Source organism: Eubalaena glacialis, chromosome 9 (assembly GCF_028564815.1).
Source record: "Eubalaena glacialis isolate mEubGla1 chromosome 9, mEubGla1.1.hap2.+ XY, whole genome shotgun sequence".
Taxonomy (NCBI): Eukaryota; Metazoa; Chordata; class Mammalia; order Artiodactyla; family Balaenidae; genus Eubalaena; species Eubalaena glacialis.
Window position 1 is genome coordinate 114,836,019 of NC_083724.1, and position 22,685 is coordinate 114,858,703.

At 36.4% G+C, this 22,685-nt stretch overlaps 1 protein-coding gene across 1 annotated transcript in view; it reads left to right on the plus strand.

Annotated features, from left to right (window-relative positions):
• The window catches only part of FZD3 (frizzled class receptor 3), a 94,605-nt gene extending 72,589 nt beyond the window's left edge, over window positions 1–22,016 (plus strand). Inside the window, exons 5-7 of the mRNA XM_061199461.1 lie at window positions 11,364–11,512; window positions 15,362–15,595; window positions 21,736–22,016. Coding sequence (XP_061055444.1) covers window positions 11,364–11,512; window positions 15,362–15,595; window positions 21,736–21,949 — 597 coding nt within the window. The 3' untranslated portion in view covers window positions 21,950–22,016. The remainder of the gene's footprint in view (window positions 1–11,363; window positions 11,513–15,361; window positions 15,596–21,735) is intronic.
• The last annotated feature ends 669 nt before the right edge of the window (window positions 22,017–22,685 follow it).

Consider the following 22,685-nt stretch of genomic DNA (forward strand, 5'->3'; position numbering starts at 1 on the left):
ATGATGACTAGAGATAAAAACAGGGGCTACTAGAATCTAGGTCTGAAGTGGCTGGAGGTGGCTAGGGCATTCAATTTCTGTGGGATATAGAGAGGTAAAAGTGTCACATGGGAGTCAGGACCAGAACTAGGTGCACTGGTTAAAAGTAGGAATTAGAAATGGGACTCTCCTGCTCGTGAAGGGAAGTTTGTTTAAAAGGTACAACTGTTCCCTGAAGCTGTATTTAGTATAAAAATACTTAAAAAACTTATCTAGAGATGTGGGAGGGCCAAACTGCAATGACTCAGTACCTGAACCTGCAGTACCTGATAACGTCTGGAGTGTGCAGTCACGAATATTAGACTTGGTTTTTAACTAGGGCCTCATGGGTACTGGTGAAGACGAAAAGGAATGAAACAGGTGAGATATATGGAGGGAGTGAGAGAGAGAGAAAGACAGAGGGAGAACTCCCTCATGCAAGATCTGTAAACTAAAATTCCAAAGCACAATGAAACAAAAAAGCGAAACCTAGAAAGACGTCCAATAAAAACAATCAGAAGATGGATTCACTCCCAGATGAAATAAAAATAATAAAAAAAAATTTTTAAAGACTTATTTTTAAAGTAAGTATGTTTAGGATTCTTCAAAAGATAAATAATAAAAACCACTTTAAAGGAATAAGAAATTATGATAAATTAGCAGAAATGAAATAAGAATAGACAAATATAAAAACCAATTAGCTTAGAAATGAAGTTATAGGAATTAAGTCAATAGATGGAATGAACTCTAAAGTAGACATGACTGAAGAGTGAATTAGTGAAATGGAAAATTGTTCTGAAGAGATCACCAGAATGCAGAATGTAGAGAGACATAAAATACTCAAAATTATCTAATTATGCCATCAAAAGATATTAAAAAAATTAGGTTGAGGGACTTCAGTATACATCTTATGGGAGTTCTAGAACAGGGGGCCATAAGAATGACTAAGAAGTGATAACTAAAGCGCTAATAGCTGAATTTTTCAGAATTGAAAACTTGAGTTCTCAGATTAAAAGTACAGTCTGCATACTAAGCAGGACAAATAAAAACCAATCACAATGAGAAACATTCATTGCAACTATAAGACAGAAGGGTAGAGACAAACTTAAAAGCTACCAGAGAGAACAAATAAATCTCCAAAAGATTATCAATTAACACAAGCTTTTCAACAGCAACCATAGAAGCTAGAAGATAATGAACTAATGTCTTTAAAATGCTGAGAGATGATGAGTTTATCCATCTAAACCACCATTCAAGATTGAGGACAAGATAAAGACATTTTTGGGCAGACTAAAATAATTTATCTCTGGCATACCCTATCTGTAAGAATTTCTAAAGGGCATCCTTTAGCAAGAAGAAAAGAGAACCCCAAAGACAGGAGTGGAGTGTACTTTTTGGCAAAGTTAATTAACAATAATAATAACAGAACCAGTTCTTTTTGTAAAGGTTGTTCTGAATGTCTGGAACGTAATAGCAAGGAGTATAGGTAGCTAACGTGTGCTAGGAGCATAATCTTGTTCAAGGAGATGGAGATGCTGAATAATTTTTTTTTATACTACTCCACCTTGATTTTTATTTATAGCACAAACAAAATAGTACATTAGAGCAAACTTTAAAAAGAAATGAAAGCCTCAAAATCTCACTCTCTAACCATATTGTTTTTAGTTTTCCTTTTGTCTCATTTTGAAAACATAATTTAAAATAGTTGAATCATGGTGTATGCATACATATGTATCCTGGTTACTTCAAGTAACATTACCCTATAAGCTATTTTCCAAGTTGCTACATAGTTTCCATATTTACGATCTTTAGCGGTTGCAAAATAATCCGTATTTACTTGTCCCCTTTGCTGTTGTTGCTCATTTAGACTGGTTTTTTTTGAATTTTAGAATTTTATTTATTTTTTTATACAGAAGGTTCTTATTAGTTTTCCATTTTATACATATTAGTATATGCCAATCCCAGTCTCCCAATTCATCACACCACCACCACCACCCCGCCGCTTTATCCCCTTGGTGTCCATACATTTGTTCTCTATATCTGTGTCTCTATTTCTGCCTTGCAAACCAGTTCATCTGTACCATTTGTCTAGGTTCCACATATATGCGTTAATATATGATATTTGTTTTTCTCTTTCTGACTTACTTCACTCTGTATGACAGTCTCTACATCCATCCACGTCTCTACAAATGATGCAATTTCGTTCCTTTTAATGGCTGAGTAATATTCTATTGTATATATGTACCACATCTTCTTTATCCATTCGTCTGTTGATGAGCATTTAAGTTGCTTCCATGACCTGGCTATTGTAAATAGTGCTGCAGTGAACATTGGGGTGCATGTGTCTTTTTGAATGATGGTTTTCTCTGGGTATATGCCCAGTAGTGGGATTGCTGGGTCATATGGTAGTTCTATTTTTAGTTTTTTAAGGAATCTCCATACTGTTCTTCATAGTGGCTGTATCAATTTACCTTCCCACCAACAAACAGTGCAAGAGGGGTTCCCTTTTCTCCACACCCTCTCCAGCATTTGTTGTTTGTAGATTTTCTGATGATGCCCATTGTAACTGGTGTGAGGTGATACCTCATTGTAGTTTTGATTTGCATTTTTGTAATAATTAGTGATGTTGAGCAGCTTTTCATGTGCTTCTTGGCCATCTGTATGTCTTCTTTGGAGAAATGTAATTTGCCTCTAGGTATTTCTTCTTTGGAGAAATGTCTATTTAGGTCTTCTGCCCATTTTTTGATTGGGTTGTTTGCTTTTTTAATATTGAGCTGCATGAGCTATTTATATATTTTGGAGATTAATCCTTTGTCCAGTGATTCATTTGCAAATATTTTCTCCCATTCTGAGGGTTGTCTTTTCGTCTTGTTTGTAGTTTCCTTTGCTTTGCAAAAGCTTTTAAGTTTCATTAGGTCCCATTTGTTTATTTTTGTTTTATTTCCATTCCATTTTGTTTTTATTTCCATTAGTAGGTGAATCAAAAAAGATCTTGCTGTGATTTATGTCAAAGAGTGTTCTTCCTGTGTTTTCCTCTAAGAGTTTTATAGTGTCCGGTCTTACATTTAGGTCTCAGTTAGGTCTCATTTATTGAAGAGACTGTCTTTTCTCCATTGTATATCCTTGCCTCCTTTGTCATAGATTAGTTGACCATAGGTGCTTGGGTTTATCTCTGGGCTTTCTATCTTGGTCCATTGATCTATGTTTCTGTTTTTGTGCCAGTACCATATTGTCTTGATTACTGTAGCTTTGTAGTATAGTCTGAAGTCAGGCAGTCTGATTCCTCCAGCTCCGTTTTTTTCCCTCAAGACTGCTTTGGCTATTCGGGGTCTTTTGTGTCTCCCTACAAATTTTAAGATTATTTGTTCTAGTTCCGTAAAAAATGCCATTGCTAATTTGATAGGGATTGCATTGAATCTGTAGATTGCTTTGGGTAGTATAGTCATTTTCACAATGTTGATTCTTCCAATCCAAGAACATGGTATATCTCTCCATCTGTTGGTATCATCTTTAATTTCTTTCATCAGTGTCTTATAGTTTTCTGCATACAGGTCTTTTGTCTCCCTAGGTAGGTTTATTCCTAGGTATTTCATTCTTTTTGTTGCAGTGGTAAATGGGAGTGTTTTCTTAATTTCTCTTTCAGATTTTTCATCGTCAGTGTATAGGAATGCAAGAGATTTCTGTGCATTAATTTTGTATCCTGCAACTTTACCAAATTCATTGATTAGCTGTAGTAGTTTTCTGGTGGCATCTTTAGGATTCTCTATGTATAGTATCATGTCATCTGCAAACAGTGACAGTTTTACTTCTTCTTTTCCAATTTGTATTCCTTTTATTTCTTTTTCTTCTCTGATTGCCATGGCTAGGACTTCCAAAACTATGTTGAATAATAGTGGTGAGAGTGGACATCCTTGTCTTGTTCCTGATCTTAGAGGAAATGCTTTCAGTTTTTCACCATTGAGAATGATGTTTGCTGTGGGTTTGTCATATAGCCCTTATTATGTTGAAGTAGGTTCCCTCTATGCCCCCTTTCTGGAGAGTTTTTGTCATAAATGGGTGTTGAATTTTGTCAAAAGCTTTTTCTGCGTCTGTTGAGATGATCATATGGTTTTTATTCTTCAGTTTGTTAATATGGTGTATCACATTGATTGATTTGTGTATACTGAAGAATCCTTGCATCCCTAGGATAAATCCCACTTGATCATGGTATATGATCCTTTTAATGTGTTGTTGGATTCTGTTTGCTAGTATTCTGTTGAGGATTTTTGCATCTATATTCATCAGTGATATTGGTCTGTAATTTTCTTCTTTTGTAGTATCTTTGTCTGGTTTTGGTATCAGGGTGATGGTGTCCTCATAGAATGAGTTTGGGAGTGTTCCTTCCCCTGCAATTTTTTGGAAGAGTTTGAGAAGGATGGGTGTTAGCTCTTCTCTAAATGTTTGAGAGAATTCACCTGTGAAGCCATCTGGTCCTGGACTTTTGTTTGTTGGAAGATTTTTAATCACAGTTTCAATTTCATTACTTGTGATTGGTCTGCTCATAGTCTCTATTTCTTCCTGGTTCAGTCTTGGAAGGTTATACCTTTCTAAGAATTTGTCCATTTCTTCCAGGTTGTCCATTTCATTGGCATAGAGTTGCTTGTAGTAGTCTCTTAGGATGCTTTGTATTTCTGTGGTGTCTGTTGTAACTTCTCCTTTTTCATTTCTAATTTTATTGATTTGAGTCTTCTCCCCTTTTTTCTTGATGAGTCTGGCTAATGGTTTATCAATTTTGTTTATGTTCTCAAAGAAGCAGCTTTTAGTTTTATTGATCTTTGCTCTTGTTTTCTTTGTTTCTATTTCATTTATTTCTGCTCTGATCTTTATGATTTCTTTCCTTCTGGTAACTTTGGGTTTTGTTTGTTCTTCTTTCTCTAGTTCCTTTAGGTGTAAGGTTAGATTGTTTATTTGAGATTTTTCTTGTTTCTTGAGGTAGGCTTGTACTGCTATAACCTTCCCTCTTAGAACTGCTTTTGCTGCATCCCATAGGTTTTGGATCGTTGTGTTTTCATTGTAATTTGTCTCTAGGTATTTTTTGACTTCCTCTTTGATTTCTTCAGTGATCTCTTGGTTATTTAGTAATGTATTGTTTAGCCTCCATGTTTTTTTCCCTGTAATTCATTTCTAATCTCATAGCGTTGTGGTCAGAAAAGATGCTTGATATGATTTCAATTTTCTTAAATTTACTGATGTTTGATTTATGACCCAGGATGTGATCTATCCTGGAGAATGTTCCATGTGCACTTGAGAAGAAAGTGTAATCTGCTGTTTTTGGATGGAATGTCCTATAAATATCAATTAAGTCTATCTGGTCTATTGTGTCATTTAAAGCTTGTGTTTCCTTATTAATTTTCTGTCTGGATAATCTTATCTGTCCATTGGTGTAAGTGAGGTGTTAAAGTCCCCACTATTATTGTGTTACTGTTGATTTCCTCTTTTATAGCTGTTAGCAGTTGCCTTATGTACTGAGGTGCTCCTGTGTTGGGTGCATATATATTTATAATTGCTATATCTTCTTCTTGGATTGATCCCTTGATCATTATGTAGTGTCCTTCCTTGTCTCTTGTAACATTCTTTATTTTAAAGTCTATTTTATCTGATATGAGTATTGCTACTCCAGCTTTCTTTTGATTTCCATTTGCATGGAATATCTTTTTCCCTCCCCTCACTTTCAGTCTGTATGTGTCCCTAGGTCTGAAGTGGGTCTCTTTTTGTAGACAGCATATATACGGGTCTTGATGCTGAATTCTCTTAGCTTTTGCTTGTCTGTAAAGCTTTTGATTTCTCCGTCAAATCTGAATGAGATCCTTGCCGGGTAGAGTAATCTTGGTTGTAGGTTCTTTCCTTTCATCACTTTAAGTATATCATGCCACTCCCTTCTTGCTTGTAGAGTTTCTGCTGAGAAATCAGCTGTTAACCTTATGGGAGTTCCCTTGTATGTTATTTGTTGTTTTTCCCTTGTTGCTTTCAGTAATTTTTCTTTGTCTTTAATTTTTATCAATTTGATTACTGTGTGTCTCGGTGTGTTTCTCCTTGGGTTTATCCTGCCTGGGACTCTCTGTGCTTCCTGGACTTGGGTGGCTATTTCCTTTCCCATGTTAGGGAAGTTTTCAACTATAATCTCTTCAAATATTTTCTTGGGTCCTTTCTCTCTCTCTTCTCCTTCTGGGACCCCTATAATGTGACTGTTGTTGCATTTAATGTTGTCCCAGAAGTCTCTTTGGCTGTCTTCATTTCTTTTCATTCTTTTTTCTTTATTCTGTTCCACAGCAGTGAATTCCACCATTCTGTCTTCCAGGTCACTTATCTGTTCTTCTGCCTCAGTTATTCTGCTATTGATTCCTTGTAGTGTATTTTTAATTTCAGTTATTGTATTGTTCATCTCTGTTTGTTTGTTCTTTAATTCTTCGAGGTGTTTGTTCTTTAATTCTTCTAGGTCTTTGTTAAACATTTCTTGCATCTTCTCGATCTTTGCCTCCATTCTTTTTCCGAGGTCCTGGATCATCTTCAGTATCATTATTCTGAATTCTTTTTTCTGGAAGGTTTCGTATCTCCATTTAGTTGTTTTTCTGGGGTTTTATCTTGTTCCTTCATCTTGTACATAGCCCTCTGCCTTTTCATCTTGTCTTTCTTTCTGTGAATGTGATTTTTGTTCCACAGGCTGCAGGATTGTAGTTCTTCTTGCTTCTGCTGTCTGCCCTCTGGTGGATGAGGCTATCTAAGAGGCTTGTGCAAGCTTCCTGATGGGAGGGACTGGTGGTGGGTAGAGCTAGGTGTTGCTCTGGTGGGCAGAGCTCAGTAAAACATTAATCCTCTTGTCTCCTGATGGGTAGGGCTGGGTTCCCTCCCTGTTGGTTGTTTGGCCTGAGGCTACCCAACACTGGAGCCTACCTGGCTCTTTGGTGGGGCTAATGGCGGACTCTGGGAGGGCTCACGCCAAGGAGCACTTCCCAGAACTTCTGCTGTCAGTGTCCTTGTCCTCATGGTGAGACACAGCCACCCCCTGCCTCTGCAGGAGACCCTCCAACACTAGCAGTTAGGTCTGGTTCAGTCTCCCCTGGGGTCACTGCTCCTTCCCCTGGGTCCTGAAGTGCACACTACTTTGTGTGTGCCCTCCAAGAGTGGAGTCTCTGTTTCCCCAGTCCTGTTGAAGTCCTACAGTCAAATCCAGCTAGCCTTCAAGGTCTGATTCTCTAGGAATTCCTCCTCCCGTTGCCAGTCCCCCAGGTTGGGAAGCCTGACGTGGGGCTCAGAACCTTCACTCCAGTGGGTGGACTTCTGTGGTATAAGTGTTCTCCAGTCTGTGAGTCACCCACCCAGCAGTTATGGGATTTGATTTTATTGTGATTGCGCCCCTCCTACCGTCTCATTGTGCCTTCTCCTTTGTCTTTGGGTGTGGGGTATCTTTTTTGGTGAGTTCCAGTGTCTTCCTGTCGATGATTGTTCAGCAGTTAGTTGTGATTCCAGTGCTCTTGCAAGAGGGAGTGAGTGCACGTCCTTCTACTCTGCCATCTTGAACCAGTCTCTAGCAGTGCTGAATAATTTTCAATGTAACTTTTTTCTCATAAAATGAAGTATAAGTATATATTGTAATGTATGTGAGTATTGGGCACTTAACTACGTGCCAGACACTGGACTAGGCTCTGGGGATAAAACCATTGGGGAAAAAAAATCCTCATGGAGTTTATACTTTAGAAGGAGTAAACTATATATTGTTTAAAAGCAGCAGTATAACCCAAACAGACTTGAAAGAAATACATTGGTAAATAGGAAAAGATATACCTTGAAGATGTGCTGGTATGATGAAGTAAAAAGCTGATGTGGCAATGTTAACATCACATAAAATACTGTTAAAGGTGAAGAGCACTAAAAAAGTAAATTGGGCAGCTAGAGCATTTATATAACACCTAACATAGGCTTAAAAGTGAAACATGACAGGATTAGAAGGAAAACTGATGAGCCCACAGTTTAGCATACCTCTATTAAAATGGATAGGTAAACAGAAAATTAGTCAAGAAAATATGTGTACCTCGTTTTATTGCACTTCGCTTTATTGTGCTTTGCAGATACTGCATTTTTTACAAATTGAAGGTTTGTGGCAACCCTGTGTTGAGCAAGTCTATTGGTACCATTTTTCCAACAGCATTTGCTCACTTCCTGTCTCTGTGTCACATTTTGGTAATTCTCACATTACAGACATACCTCAGAGATATTGCAGGTTTGGTTCCCGACCACTGCAATAAAGCAAATATCACAATAAAGCAAGTCACACAAATTTTTTGTTTTTCATGTGCATATAAAAGGCTCTCCTTGGACCTCCCTATTAGCTTAGACACAACAATATTGAAATCAGGCCAGCTAACCTTACAATGGTCTGTAAGGGTTCAAGTGAAAGGGAGAGTTGCACATCTCTCACTTGAAATGAAAAGCTAGAAATGATTAAGCTTAGTGAGGAAGGCATGTTGAAAGTCAAAACAGGCGAAAAGTTAGGCCTCTTGAACCAAACAGTTAGCCAAGTTGTGAATGCAAAGGGAAAGTTCTCGAAGGAAATTAAAAGTGCTATTCCAGTGAACACACTAATGATAAGAAAGTGGAACAGCCTTATTGCCAATATAGAGAAAGTTTTAGTGGTCTGGATAGAAGATCAAACCAGCCACAACATTCCCTTAAACCAAAGCCTAATCCAGAGCAAGGCCCTAACTCTCTTCAATTCTGTGAAGGCCGAGAGATGAGGAAGCTGCAGAAGAAAAGTTTGAAGCTAGCAGACGTTGATTCATGAGATTTAAGGAAAGAGGCCATCTCTATAACAAAAGTGCAAGGTGAAGCAGCAAGTGCTGATGTAGAAGCTGCAGCAAGTTATCCAAAAGATCTAGCTAAGATAATTCATGAAGGTGGCTGCACTGAACAACAGATTTTCAATGTAGATGAAAGTCTTATATTGGAAGAGGATGCCACCAGGACTTTCATAGCTAGAGGGAAGAAGTCAGTGCCTGGCTTGAGAGCTTCAAAGGACAGGGTGACTCTCTTGTTAGGGGCTAATGTAGCTGGTGAGTTTTAAGTTGAAGCTAATGTTCATTTACCATTCTGAATTATGCTAAATCTACTCTGCCTGTGCTCTCTAAATGGAAAAACAAAGTCTGGATGACAGCACAACTGTTTACAGCATGGTTTACTGAAGCCCACTGTTGAGATCTACTGCTCAGAAAAGAAAAGATTCCTTTGAAAATGTTACTGCTTATTGACAATGCATCTGGTCACCCAAGCGCTCTGATAGAGATGTACAAGATTAATTTTGTTTTCATGCCTACCTACCCAGCATCCAGTCTGCAGCCCACAGATCAAGGAGTAATTTCAACTTTCAAGTCTTTATTATTTAAGAAATATACTTTTTTTTTTTTTTTTGCCACACACTGCTCAGCTTGTGGGATCTTAGTTCCCCTACCAGGGATTGAACCCAGGCCACTGCAGTGAAAGCGCCAAGTTCTAGCCACTGGACCACCAGGGAATTCCCATAAGAAATTACACTGTTTGAGGCTATAGCTGCCATAGATAGTGATTCCTCTGATGGACCTGGGCAAAGTCAATTGAAAACCTTCTGGAAAGGATTCACCATTCTGGATGCCATTAAGAACATTCATGATTCATGGGAAGAGGTCAAAATATCAACATTAACAGGAGTTTGAAAGAAGTTGATTCCAACCCTCATGGATGACTTGGAGGGCTTTAAGACTTCAGTGGAGGAAGTAACTGCAGATGTAGTGGAAGTAGCAAGAGAACTAGAATTAGAAGTGCAGCCTTAAAGATGTGACTAAATTGCTACAATCTCATGATAAAACTTTAATGGATGAGGAGTTGCTTTTTATGGGTGAGCATGAACAAACTGATTTCTCAAGGTGGAATCTACTCCTGGTGAAGATGCTGTGAAGATTGTTGAAATGACAACAGAGGATTTAGAATATTATATAAACTTAGTTGATAAAGCAGTGGCAGGGTTTGAGAGGATTAGCTCCAGTTTTGAAAGAAGTTTTACTTTGGGTAAAATGCTATCAAACAGCATTGCCTGCTACAGAGAAATTGTTCATGAAAGGAAGAGTCAATGGATGAGGCACACTTCACTGTGGTCTTATTTTAAGAAATTGTCACGGCCACCCAGCCTTCAGCAGCCACCACCCTGATCAGTCAGCAGCTTTCAACATCGAGACGAGACCCTCCACACAAAAAGTACGACTCACTGAAGGCTCAAGTGATGGTTGGCGTTTTATAGCAATAAAGTATTTTTTAATTAAGGTATGAACATTGTTATTTAGACACTTTTGAGTAAATATTGCATACTTATTCAACTACATTATAGTGTAAACATAACTTTTTTTTTAACATCTTTGTTGGAGTATAATTGCTTTACAATGGTGTGTTAGTTTCTGCTTTATAACAGCATAACTTTTATATACACTGGGAAACAAAATTATCCCTATGACTCACATTATTGTGGTATTTGCTTTATTGTGGTGGTCTGGAACTAGACTTACAATATCTCTGAGGATGCCTATATAGAAGATTTGAACAACACAACTAATAAAGTTGATCTAATACATATAGAAAATTTTGTACCCAACAAATAGAGGGTAAGTGTTATTTTTGAGCACACGAGGAATACTTTAAAAAATGGACTGTGTCCTAAATCACAAAAGAAGTCCCCCAAATTTAAGGTAACCAGAATCAAATAGACCACATTCTATGACCACAGTAACTAAATTTGAAATCAACAATAAAGAGAACTTAAAAAGACTCATCTGAATAGAAGCTAAAAAACTCACTCATAGGTTAACGAAGAAGCTTGAGAACAGCCAGCAAAGTAAACATGAAAGTAGGTAGAAGGAAGAGCATATTAAATATAAAAACAGAAATTAATAAAATGGGGGGGAAAGATGAACACTTTCCTAATTGTATATTGTGATGACCAATGATAGGATGAGCGAAATTGGCCAAGAAGAATATAGGTGTAATTTGAGCCTCTATTCCTATTCATGGTTTATTTTCTATATTAGTAATCTTTTTCTTCAGAAGGTATCCAATATGAGCTAATAAGAAGACTATAGAACTCAAAATATAGAACATAAATTTGTTGTCAAATTTTCAGTAGTGTGTCTTTTCCATACAACAAGAAAATTAACTATAGAACTGTGTAAGTGAAAATATCAGACTTGTAGAATTATTTTACTATTTATTTTATTTAGAAGATTTTATAATGGCCTTTAATAGAAAATTCTATTTATATATGTAAGATATTTTTCTTTCCCTTCTTATAGGTTACTCAAATGAGTCGTCCAGACCTGATTGTCTTTCTGATGAAATACCTGATGGCTCTCATAGTTGGTATTCCTTCCATTTTTTGGGTTGGAAGCAAAAAGACATGCTTTGAATGGGCCAGTTTTTTTCATGGTCGTAGGAAAAAAGAGTAAGTTGAAGTAAATTATCATGGTGTCCACAAACTTCACATTTACGCAATTTTTTTGTGTTTCCTGTGTTAAAATAATTTGGATTTGGAGGAAGTATTCCAAAAAGATTGTAACCTCAGCTTCCAACAGTTATGATTAAACCTTAAATCACAGTTAAAAACTTATTCAGAAAAGATAGCCAAGTAGAACGAGGCGTAAGGCCTATTCCTTATTAATTCAGAATATTTGAGGGAAGACCAATCTTTATTTTAAAAAATCCAAATTATAATCTTCTTAAAATTAAAAACAAATTAATGATTCTATATATATTCTTATTTGATCTTCTTGACATTTCTCTGAGGACTGGTGTGTATTATCATCTCAGTGTTACAGATGAGAAAACTGAGGCACAGAGAGGTTAAGTGCCTTGGCTGAAGTCACATAGGTATTAGATTAGACTTCCATTTCCAACTGTCCATCATTTTTCCAGGTTATACCATAAATTATTTAAAGAGATAGCATGTTATTCCATTCTCATGTAGTACACGTTAAAGCCAAAATAGTAAAATGATATTAGTAGATAAAATGGAATATGTTAAAGAAACTATTTTAATTCATAGTTGGCCACATTGCATATTAGAGTGTCATGGTAAAATATAAGATTTGCCAAAGTAGTCTTCTCAGGGCATATTTGAGGAATCTTGAATTTTTTGACCCCATAATTAATAAAACAAAACAAAACAAAATAAGACCCTGCAGTATTCACAAAGGAACAAATGACTTCAAAGTTTTTACTAAGTATAAGTATTATATGTATACTGTATTTGAATTATCACAAATTCTAAGTTAGTGGAGTCTATATTCTTATGATTTTACTTAACCTAAGTTCCATGGAAAATGGATTTGGTGGGATAGTCTGTAAAACTCTTAAGATTATATTTAAAATGTTATTGTGTCTTGTATGGGTTAATGTACTTTTTTTATACAACTTAAAGTACTGCATTAGCAGGATCTGTATTTTCTAAAATACCAGTAATTAGCAGCTTCTGTTACACGGATTAGATTGAGATTTTTAAAAATCACAGTTTTAAAATGTACATTTCTTATTACCACATCTGAGACTACTGCTAGTAATATCAGATAATGCATTACCCCTTTAAATACAGTTTCATAGGGCAGAGAAGGAAAGAAGGGGAAAGATGAATTCAGCAACAAAAATGTATTTCCTAAGAATTCATCCTTTGAGAAAGTCTTTAATGAATGTTTACTGTGTGCGTTGAACTATATTGGGATGCCAAGGATTCAGTAGCATACAAAACAGGCCAAGTCCTTGCTTTTTGTGGAACATCCTTCCTTGGGGGATTTATCTGTATATTTTTTGAAATTTTTAAATATATTTTAATCACAGTAAAACATAATTCTGAGGGTTTGAATTAAACATTCCTGGTCACCTCCGGACCATACACAAACAATTCTGTAATACAACAATTCTGTTGTACTAGAAACTCCAGATAGAGCTAAGCCCAAGCTACCCTTTTGGGGAATCTTCCTAGTTATTTGGGGGATCCTGGTTGGGTCAGAAGCCTTCTGAAACTAGTTAGAACTCCCAAAAACCCTTCTATTTGGTTTTCTGGAACCATGGACAACCCCGCCAGCCCAACAAAGTCATTGTGACCCTCCAAGCTGGGACTGTGCTCTGGGCTAGAGTGCCACTCTTCAAGAATGTGAGCACCCTACAGCCATTTCTAGCATTTGTCTGGTTGAGCCTTTGAGAAATGACTATCGAGTAATCATAATAATGGTTACCAATTAATTGAGCACACTTAATACTCCAAGCACTGTCCTAAGCATTTTACATATTATTAAATCATTTAATCCTCTGAACAGCCTTGTGAGGGAGATCGTCATTTTACAGATAAGAAACTGAGGCATAGAACCAAGGTTTAATAGCTAGTGAATGGCAGAATTGAGATTCACACCCAAGCAGTCTGACTCTAGCCTCTAGTCTGCTCTTAACCCCTCTGTTATACTGTGTGTCAAAAGACTGGCTTCTAAAATTATGCCAATCAAATTAGTGTTCTTCCTCTGAGTGAAGCCACATTTAAGACTGTGCTTATGCTAATATTTCTGACACTGATTGAAATATTTTTAGAAATCTTCTTTTGGAATTATCTGGGTGACAGCACTTAATTTCTCTGGACCTCTGTTTTCTTATTTGTAAAATGAGGGGACAGACCTTCACCATTTGAAGGTGGATTAAATTTTTGGAATGACCAGAAGTCAGTTTGAACCAATTTTTAAAAATAAGTTTAGAAAACAAAGTCAGCAATCCAGAGTGACTTGGGATGTATGTATATATGAATAGGGCCATTGATAACACAAGAACAAATGTTGTTTTAACTATCTTTGAGTTGTTCTTTTTTCTATTTAGTTTTTGACATTTTGTTTTTATCATATACGTAAACATTGTTTTATCATTACTTTATGATTGTCTTGGAAGCCATTTAAACTTAAGTTTGATCCCCAACTGCTGTTTTTTTTTTTTAAACATCTCTATTAGAGTATAATTGCTTTACAGTGGTGTGTCAAAGTTTCTGCTTTATAACAAAGTGAATCAGTTATACATATACATATGTCCCCATATCTCTTCCCTCTTGCATCTCCCTCCCTCCCACCCCCAACTGCTGTTTTGTTGTATGACTGCTGGAAAGTCCTTTAATCCCTTAGAACCTCAGTTTCTTCATCTATAAAATGGGGATCACAATATTTATTCTTAATGGATATCTAATATCTTTTTAGGACTTAATCTCTATAATAAAAACATTATTAAGAAAGATTAAAGGAGAGTATATGTAAAATACCTGGCACAATGCAGGTTCTCAACAAATATTAGTCTTCTTTCAGCCCTTCTACCCCAGCACTAAAACAACAACGGCAATAACAACAATGATCTTTTTCTAATTCGAAAACTTAGAATACATGCACTTTCGCAATTTATGATCCAGTCTTTACATGTTGGAGGGTTTTTTTTAAATGAAATTGTCTAATTTTAACTTTATGTATGATTCTCATAGTCATTATTTACGCAAACTGATACACTGACCTTTGCAACTATTTAATTGGCTCTTTTATTAATTACCACTTTGTTCATCATCATGAACATCTGTCTGCTTTTAACCCTTTCATAGCAGTTAAAAACTTTTGCTCTGGACATAATTCATCCCCTTAATTCTTTTTTCCTAAGCCGTTAATGTGTCTGGGACTTAATTGTATGCTTGCTTAAATTAATTTTTCATATGTTTTGTTCTAGTTATGATCATTCATGTTTATTCCAGCACTAGACAAATGCTCTATCATAAAGTCAACTTGTTACCTTAAAACAACTGCTCTTACAAATTAAAAAATGTGTCTATGCCATGATGAGGCCTCTACTACTTCCATCAACCATGCAAGAAAATAGTATTTCTACTTTATAGTAGTACCTTTGTAATATTTCAGTGTCCTTGAGAATGATAAATTTCTTTAGCTGAAAGGGACTTTCTAGAAACGATGAAATTGTATATCTTCTTTTTATAGATGAGGAAAATTAAGAAAAGGGGATAGTGACTTGCCTAAGATTACATATTTATTGACAGAGTTGGAACTAAAATTCTGATTACCTTATTCTAATACGAACCTCTTTCTATCATACCACTTTTGGGAACAGATTTACACAGATTTTTGTTATATTCTCTCTTCGGTCAACAATGTTACTTTATATCTGTCCTAAAGACATTATTTGGGAAGAAATTAATTTCAAGAATAACATCAGTTTGTCAAAAAAGTAGAGATGTTAGTCTGTATCTTAAACTTAGTATTTTGTTTTCTAGGATAGTGAATGAGAGCCGACAGGTACTCCAGGAACCTGATTTTGCTCAGTCCCTCCTGAGGGATCCAAATACTCCTATTATAAGAAAATCAAGAGGAACTTCCACTCAAGGAACATCCACACATGCTTCTTCAACTCAGCTGGCCATGGTGGATGATCAGAGAAGCAAAGCAGGGAGTGTCCACAGCAAAGTGAGCAGCTACCATGGCAGCCTCCACAGATCCCGTGATGGCAGGTGAGTTTTATTGGTAGCTTAGTTTATTTCATGTGCTGAATTAGAGTCACACGGCGAGTAGCCAATGTGACTACTACTATTGGAAGAGTAGCCAATTCTGAAAAAGAAGTTGATCATTATTAACGTTTTTGAACTTTCCTAGGTACAGTTGTCCCAGATTATGGTCAGACTTAATGCCAGTCAGAGGAGTTTAGAGTTTAGACTTGATGCAGCAAGCAGTATGGAGTCATTGACGGGTATTACTGATCAGGGAGAAGGCAGGGTAAAAGTGGTTATTTTAGTAAGATTAATTTGGCAAACAGTTATGGAATACCTACCATGTCAGGCATTGTGCTAGGCTCTGGGAATACAAAGATGATTTAGGCATGATCTTTGTTCTTAATAAGCTCAAGAAAGATAGTGTAGTCATTATTCATGTTGTGGTTAAAAGCATGGAGTCTGGAATGATAAGCCTCAGTTTCCTCATCTGTAAAATGGAAATAGTAATAATATTTACCCCTTTAGCAATGTTGTAAAAAATAAATGAGATAATGTACCTAATTGTTTGGAACAGTGCCCATCTCAGTAAGTGCCTGATATCACTTTTATTATCATTATTATAAGTTAATAATTAAAGTAAAATGCAAATATAATGGTATAGTCCAGAGGTTGGCAAACTTTTTCTATAAAGAGCCACATAATAAATAACTTTAGTCTTTGTGGGTCATGTGGTCTTTGTTGGCAACTATTCATTTCTGTTGTTGTAGCATGAAAGCAGCCATGGACAATATGTAGTCAAAATGGGAATGGCTGTGTTCCAGTAAAACTATTTACAAAAAGAGCAAGAGGCCTCATTTGACTGGCAGACCATAGTTGGCCAACCCCTGTTTAGTAGCTTGGACGAGGGGGTGATTAATTCTGGTGGGGAAGGGGATGGGAAAAAGCTTCACAGAGAATGTTTGAGAGTGGGCTGGATGTGCTTTCCTGTTAAATTTGATGGTGGAGACACTAGAATTAGAAACTTCTTAGGAGCTTTGCATTAATTCAGCTGAGAGATGATGAAGGCTTATGGAAGAACAGTGGCAGTGACAAGAGAGGAAGAGCTGATCTGAAGGATATTTAAAAAGAAGAAATGAAGTGATAAGAGTTGGAGATGGATTAAAAGCAATTGGAGAGAAGGAATGTGCCAAAGATTTTTTTTTTTAAGATTTCTAGTTTGGGAAACTGAAAGAATGAAAATTATAATGCCTGAAATTCTTTGTTCACTTTGAAACATCTCTGTTTCTACAGCTGTCCTGTATCCTTCCAGTCTCATTCCAGCCTTTCTCTCAGTGTTCCCTGTCCTCCTAGTATAGGATATGATTCCTATGCTTACTGTCTTTTTAGTCCTTCTGGTTTGTCCTCTCAACTTGCTTTCTTTCGCCTTCTAACTTGGTCAGCTACCCTGTGTTTTAAAAAGGAGCAGCCTTTCTTTGACTATCATATATTTTCTATCTTTATCCATTTCTTTTTCTTTTCCTTGCCAGATTTTTGAAATGAATATTTTGAATATTTCCATTCTACCAATTGCATCCTTCATTCCTTGTATTTCTAGTCTTTTTCACCTTCTTGCCCACTTCTAACATCACCAATGACCTGTTTTTTTTTTTTTTTTTTTTAATATTTTATTGATTGATTGATTGATTGATTGATTGCTGTGTTGGGTCTTCGTTTCTGTGCGAGGGCTTTCTCCAGTTGCGGCAAGTGGGGGCCATTCTTCATCGCGGTGCGCGGGCCTCTCACTATCGCGGCCTCTCTTGTTGCGGAGCACAGGCTCCAGACGCGCAGGCTCAGCAATTGTGGCTCACGGGCCCAGTCACTCCGCGGCATGTGGGATCTTCCCAGACCAGGGCGCGAACCCGTGTCCCCTGCATTGGCAGGCAGACTCTCAACCACTGCGCCACCAGGGAAGCCCAATGACCTGTTTTTTAATCACATTCAAAGATCTTCTCTTTCTTGCCTTTTCCTTCCATTCAGCACTCCTAAATAAAAAACATTCTCCTAAGTGCTAGGGACACAGAGATGGAAGACAGAAGAGTAAACAGTCAGTTATAATATACTTTAATGGGTATGATAAAATCATGTACAAGGTGCTTTGGGATTCCAGAGAAGAAAACCATTTAAGTCACCATGGAAAGTCTTGTTCACAAACAGGATACCATTTTAATTTGAATAGGATTCAGAGGAGGCAGTTGCAAATTTCAGACAAAGAAACAGCGTATGAGGAGGGAAGGAGGACAAACGGGCAGTTAAGTACCAGGGCAACTGTAGGAGATGAAACATGCTGGGAAGTTTGGGGTTTTTTCCGTTACAGCAATGAGAAACTATTAGAAGACTTTGAGCATTGGGGTGATAAATCAGATTTGTATTTTAGGAAGATCACTTTGACAACAGCATAGGAGAGGAGATTGTAAGTAAGCCCAGTTGGGAAGTTTCTAGAGTAATTTAGAGGTCTTAACTTAAGACATTCATAAAGAGGGAGGAAATCAGAGAATCTTTCAGAGTACGTTTTGTCAACACCACCGTCCATGAACTGACTCTCAGCATTATTTGATGTTTGACGTTATTAGCCTCATCCTTTTCAATAAGGAATGAACAGTTAGAATACAGCTCTTATGCATGTGGCATTCTGTGTGTAAAGAGATATATAGAAGAAAGCTAAAGTATAATTTCTGCGCTCTAGGAGAATATAACCTTATGAGAAAGATAGGACATATACATAAGAACCACTAAAAAACAGTGCAAGCCAGCATATAATTAAAACAGTGAGTATTAGAGATGATCAATGTTATATAACTTCAGAAAAGGGGAAGATCAGATTGGCCCATGAAAATATCTCAGAGGAGATAAGTAGGGTGAGTGAATGGTAATACAAGATAAGTTCATATTGAGTAGAGAATTTCTGAAGGCAATTAGATATAGGGGGATTTCAGCATCAGTAACCTGAATGGAATGGGAGTTTAGATAAGAAAGTTTATAATCTTTAATATAAGGTAGTTGGTAATTAAAATTGTGAGATAGAATTCCTTGAATCTTAATAAAAAAAAGAACAGACCAAGAACAAGACCTTGGTAAATACAGTAATGATAATAATACAATAAGAGGGACTTCCCTGGTGGCACAGTGGTTAAGAATCCGCCTGCCAATGTAGGGGACACGAGTTCGATCCCTGGTCCTGAAAGATCCCACAAGCCGCAGAGCAACTAAGCCCGTGCACCACAACTACTGAGCCTGCGCTCTAGAGCCTGCGAACCACAACTCCTAAGCCTGCGTGCCGCAACTCCTGAAGCCCATGCGCCTAGAGCCTGTGCTCCGCAACAAGAGAAGCCACTGCAATGAGAAGCCTGCACACCACAACGAAGAGTAGCCCCCGCTCACCACAACTAGAGAAAGCCTGCGCGTAGCAGCGAAGACCAAATGCAGCCAAAAATTTTTAAAATTTTTTTAAAAAATTAAGTGCCTTTAAAAAAAAGTAATAATACAATAAGAATAGCCTAGCATGTGATTCAGAGAAAGTGCTTATAGACATATGAAGGAATCTATGAAAGTATAGTGTCATGGAAACTAGGGGACAGACTGTGACCTCCTGTAATGGCCTTTCTTATCTCTGATTAATTAAAATCATACTCATCCTTTAAGGCCTGCTTGATTCCCATATCCATGGCAGTTAATTAATTGCTTTTTAATCATTCTTTCGGTGTGACCTATTTTTCAATACAGTTGTTTTTCCTTGGCTAAGTTTGCAGTTTCTGGAGGATGTGAACTTGGTGACAGACATTTGTATATTCCCCCACAGTATCTAGCCCGGTGCATATTAGGAGACAAATAAATCTATCAAACAACTTTAGAAATAATGTGGGCATGCCATCTCATGGCGATTTCTTTCTGCATCAGTGTTTAAGTTTACACGTGAACACTATATTTTGGCCATGGTTTTCTCATCATTTCGTGGTATCTTGGCTGTGAGATCACACGTATACACACATTCCTGCTTCTCAGTACTCACTCTAGTCCAGACTCCTTGATGGATAATTACTGATCTCAGTGCTACGTAAAATAAAATAGACTTGGGTAAATATACCTTCACATGTATGTCAACTTCAAAGAATAAGTAATTGGTAGTTAGATGAGAGGATATAAAAAAGGAAGTGGATGAGTAGGTAGGTGGAGGTTTGAAAAAGAGTGGTTAGTTTGGTAAGTAGGTGACATTTTACTGTGTAGTTGAGTCCTAGTTATCCATGGGCAGGTGGTTCATATTCTAGAATTTTGTGGATAGCCATATATTTCACTTAAATAATTAGACATAAGAACTCAATTTTTTCTTTGAAAAAAAAGTATTCTTTTAGTCTTATTCATTAAATTAAACTCAAAGACAGATTTCATTTTAGAAAATACTCAATTCATATTTTTAATTACCTTGATATCATTCCTAGAACACTGCATCATATTTTGCTCTTTTTCATTTGCCATATTTGTTTGAAATAGATACTTATGAAGTCATTGAGAGGTGAAAGGTCTCCAAATTGGCTGGCAAATCATATTTGGAGAAATCTTTCACTCAGTTTAGGGCAATGATTATTATGTAAAATAATTAACTAGAATAACAGGCTTATTATGAAATATTTTCATTTGCAAACATTGTAATTATTTTACCAAAACTTGCAAACCAAAGTTAAAACCTTTGTGTTCTGAATGTGAATTCTTTTAATAAATAAGAATTAAATGCTCTTTTATCCATTCTGTTAACATGAGGAATTTAAAAAATATTTTAAATGTAGCTTTTTATTCTTAAATGTTCTTTTTTGCTTTATGCAAACTGGAAAAAAAGACATGCTTTCTTTCATAATTTTAAAGGACTTAATTTTTAAACTCTGTGATCTAATGAAAACATTATTTGACAAGCACTGCTATAATACTAGATCACCTCAGTAGTATATGAATAATCTTTAAAATCTTTAAATTTTACAAATGATTCATAGTCATGAAATTTGTTATAATCATTAAATGAGGGAAATGATTAATGCTTTTTGACAGCCAATAGGTCTTCAGCTGCTTGTGATTAGTTGTTTTGATGACTATTTGAAAAAGGAATGGCCTGCTACCTTTTTATTTTTAGAAATACTACTTAAAATTTAATGTATTAATTAAAATTATAAATTATTTTCCGTTGTTTTCTTTGATCTTTGTTATTCTAAATTAAATATTCTTTACAAAAAGTGTATAGTATGTTTGAATGTTAGTTTTCTTACCTCTGATGGGGGGCTCAGTGAGTCAGAATTGCAACAAAAGAAAATTTAACAGCTCCCACTGCTGCCTTTCAAGGTAAGTAGAATGACAGAGAAGACAGCCTGCAATAAGCAATGTAGCCCAGTTGACATACTCAAAAGCTGTGTCTTGGGCTAGGGTTAAGGAGAGAATTTGCTTTTGCAGGAATATGGGTTACAAAGTGTTAGGCATTTGTTACTTGTGTATTTTAGTTGGTGTAGCTTTTACAAAATAGCATTCTCACAGCCTGAAGCCCTAATGAAAAGTAATTAAGACCATTTACAGGTAGTTAATTCAGCTGTTAGCTGGGCTCTCTGGAAAGAAGCTGTCAGCACCTAGTGTCATCACTGCTTGCCAATTCCCTCACTTTTTTTTTTGAGGTCACGGTAATTTCTCCTCTAATTTCATTTGCTTGCTTTTCCAATGCTACTCTTTTAGTAAAATTGGAGTTTGCTGTCCTACTGATTATAACCATTCTTCTAAACTCCCTGGGACAATGCCATATTTCTTCTATTGCTGTTCTTCCTCTCCTGGAACCCACCTCATAACCCAAAACTTATTTGAATGAGAAAAGTATCCTTACTTAGCATAGCTCCAGATCTGTCAGCTCTGCTTAACTTCAGCTTCTGTCCTTTTGCAAAGCATACCTTAATTCTGAGCCTAATTAGTAGATTTTCTCTCCCTTCTGTTTGGCCACTTGAATAATTCAAGAGTGTAAATCATCAAAAGTTGGTTGTTACTTTTTCACTTGTTAGTTTCCTAATTATTTCACTTGATGAGGTATTTTCATGAAAATTTTTAGTGTTATTTTCTAGTGTGTTCTGTTACCTACTTCAAAATAAACTCTCCTATATTAGGTACACTCCCTGCAGTTACAGAGGAATGGAGGAGAGACTACCTCATGGCAGCATGTCACGACTCACGGATCAATCCAGGCACAGTAGTTCTCATCGGCTCAATGAACAGTCACGACATAGCAGCATCAGAGATCTCAGTAATAATCCTATGACTCACATCACACATGGCACCAGCATGAATCGGGTTATTGAAGAAGATGGAACCAGTGCTTAAATTGTCCTAAGATGGAAAACTTGTGTTGTTTAAAAAGCAGATTTTCTTCTTTGCCTTTGCATGACTGATTGCCATAACTCACTGTTATGATGCTTTCAGTCAGGTGCAGATTGTGTCCATTGAAAAGTAAATTTTTGCTTTTTATATTGCAACAAACTTGGAACATCAAGGCATCCAAAATGCTAAGAATTATATCATCGCATAAATAATTCTTATTTCTAGGTTATGAAGAAATAATTATTTGTCTGGTAAGCATTTTTATAAACCCACTTGTTTTATATTTAGAAAAATCCTAAATGTGTGGTGACTGCTTTATAGTGAACTTTCATATAATATCAACTAGTTGTGAGATAACATTCTGGTAGTTCTGTTAATAAAACAAAATTTCAGAATTAAAGAAATTTTCTATGCAAGGTTTATTTCTCAGATGAATAGTAGGACTTTGTAGTTTCCTTTCCACTAAGTGAAAAAGAACTGTGTTTTTAAACTGTAGGAGAATTTAATAAATCAGCAAGGGTATTTTAGCTAATAGAATATAAAATCAACAGAAGAATCTGATTAGTCTATTGAAGGCTCTTTTGAAATTCTATCAAAATAATCTTTATTCAGAGAAATACAGGAGCAGGATTAGCGACGGAGTAAAAGCGGAGATGGGCATTTTTCCCAGTAATTGTACTGTTTTTATTACTTTTGTAAATATTACTTTTACTGGCTGTGTTTTTATAACTTATCCATA